The 2388-nt window shown below is 53.6% G+C and overlaps 1 protein-coding gene across 1 annotated transcript in view; it reads left to right on the forward strand.

The window, feature by feature from the left end:
• Nucleotides 1–1700: 1700 nt before the first annotated feature.
• The window catches only part of meak7 (MTOR associated protein, eak-7 homolog), a 7875-nt gene continuing 7187 nt past the window's right edge, over nt 1701–2388 (forward strand). Inside the window, exon 1 of the mRNA XM_017305183.1 lies at nt 1701–1971. Within this exon, the coding sequence (XP_017160672.1) occupies nt 1834–1971 (138 nt within the window). The 5' untranslated portion in view covers nt 1701–1833. The remainder of the gene's footprint in view (nt 1972–2388) is intronic.

The raw sequence follows: 2388 nt of genomic DNA on the forward strand, positions 1-2388 counted from the left end.
TCAGGCAGCATTAGCATCAGGCAGCATTAGCATCAGGCAGCATTAGCATCAGGCAGCATTAGCATCAGGCAGCATTAGCATCAGGCAGCATTAGCGCTGGGGTTCCGGATCCTCTGGGCTGCTTCTGCCTCAGAACAACCAGAATGAGGAAGTTGTGGGAAACGACTCGGCAGAACGTGTTGCAGAGACAGGAAGTGGGAAAACATTCCCAGAACCCTCCGAACTGCTCGGCAGAGTCCGAAATATGAATGTTGAGCTGCTCCGTCAGCAGCAGCGCCTCTGGGCAGGTGGAGGTCAGAGGTCAGCGACTACATAGAGCAACTTCTGCTTTTCAAGCCTCTCATTCAAATGAAGGATTTCCTGTTGAGCAGCTCAGCAGAGTTTCTCCATATAAGGAGTCAGACGAGGTAGGAAGCCGAAAGACGAGTCCTCACCTGCGGAGAGGCGGAGCCAGAGCCGGCCAATCAGCTGCTGCGGCTCCGCAGGCTGGGTCAACTGGGTCTGACGGTTGGGACGGCGTTCAACCGGCAACCTGTCTGATTTCAGCTTTTCACATCGCAGACAGAAAAGTAAAACCTGAACTGGGAGGAGAAATAAAGATCTGAAGAGTGTGGTGGGCACTTTATTCAACCTCTAAATGAGTCCAGCTGGTTCTGGTTCTGGTCCAGAGAACCGCCGTCGCCATGGCGACCCAGGTGGGATCGGAGCTGTGGAACCAGTAACTCTCTTCCTCATGTTGCTATGGTGATGATGATTGAAGGCGCAACATCCTATAATACCCAGCATGATGCTGCCCAGCCTGGATGCAGGTAATGAACGAACACCAGATGAAGTCCCGGCCATCGATGACCTTTGACCCCCGGCACCTCGTCACCAGGAAACAGCCGGTTCTCAGCGCTCATCTCATGCCCATATAAGGAAACGTTTAGCTGCTTCCCGCCGCGGCTCCGCGCCGCCCTCTGCTGCTGGGGGAAGGAACTGCAGCTGACGCCTCAGAAATGATTAATTAATAATTACTGAGTTGATTAATTGATTCATTTCATGATCCTTCTGCTGATTTAGCTTTAATGAACGTTTTGAGGTTTCTGGATTCATAATTTCAATAAATTAAAACTCTTGATTTGGAGTAAATTTGATCCAACCTGTTATTCATTCAACACACTGCGCCACCTGCTGGCCGCTCGTGGAACTGCAGGCCGACATGAGCTGATCATCTGCAGGTTTTTAAAATTATCAAAAATCAAATCAATCATTTTCCTGATCAAACTTTCTCATCCTTCCAGCTGCTTTCTGACCCACTTTCAGCAGCACCGGAACCGAACCGACCAGGTTCCGCTCCTGAATGCAGCCCTGCTAAGCCCCGCCCCCAGAGCTCTGTGATTGGCTGCCGGGTGAACCCGCCCCCCTCCGTCCTCCATCCCAGGCTGAGGCGCTGCGGGTCTGAGGTGAGGGACTCGCGCTGCGTGGCGCTGCGGACCTTTTCCACAGAGCTGCAGGTGTGCGCGCGCGCGATGCTCAGGTGGAAACGCTCATCTGATCAGAGTCATTGATCGGTCAGGCTGTGACGTCACCCAGGCCGCCGCGGCAGGGAACGGAGCGGCTGGTAAACAGGAAGTCAGGCGGAGTCATGTGACCCACAGAGGGGGGGGGGGGGGACAGGGAGGCTCTGGATCACGTGACCAGGGGGAAGAGGGGGTCACGTGACCCCCTCTTCCCTGCTGATGTTTCACCAAACAGATTTAAGTTTCCCTCCACGGAGGGCGTGAAAACGTTTCCCTGCTGAGGCTGAAGTGTTTGTTGTCATGTTGTCTGGCTGCGGTCCCGCAGAGCATCATGGGTAATAGCGACAGCGTGGTGGTGCAGAAGCGGATGGCCCGGTTCCGTCCAGAGCAGCGGTCCGTGATCGACGGCGTGTTCAAGCGTCTGCAGGCCGGCGGCCCGGGGAAGACGCTCCAGCTGGAGGCGCTGCAGGTCAGAGGCGGCTGAAGGTCGTCCTTCCACTAACTGTTCTTGGGTCTGAGTGGGGAGGCCGGAGGAACCGGTTCTGAAGAGTCCAGAAGGTTCATGAAGCTGAACTTTGACCTGGTCCAGCAGAATAATAATCCTGAGCAGGACAGATTTAATGTTAACGACGCCCCCTGGTGGACAGAGATGGAAAACCTTCATTCTGATGAAGAACGTTCTGATGAAGAACGTTCAACATCAATGAATCTGATTCAATTCATTTTTCATCCTGAATGAAACGGCAGCTCAGCCAATCAGAGGAAGCCGATTATCTCAATGTTCGTAGTTCATGAACTACCAGCTGTTTATAAACTGGGTCAGAGGTCATGGGGTTCAGAGGTCATGGGGTTCGGAGGTCATGGGGTTCAGAGGTCATGGGGTTCA

This window comes from Poecilia reticulata, linkage group LG6, assembly GCF_000633615.1.
Source record: "Poecilia reticulata strain Guanapo linkage group LG6, Guppy_female_1.0+MT, whole genome shotgun sequence".
Taxonomy (NCBI): domain Eukaryota; kingdom Metazoa; phylum Chordata; class Actinopteri; order Cyprinodontiformes; family Poeciliidae; genus Poecilia; species Poecilia reticulata.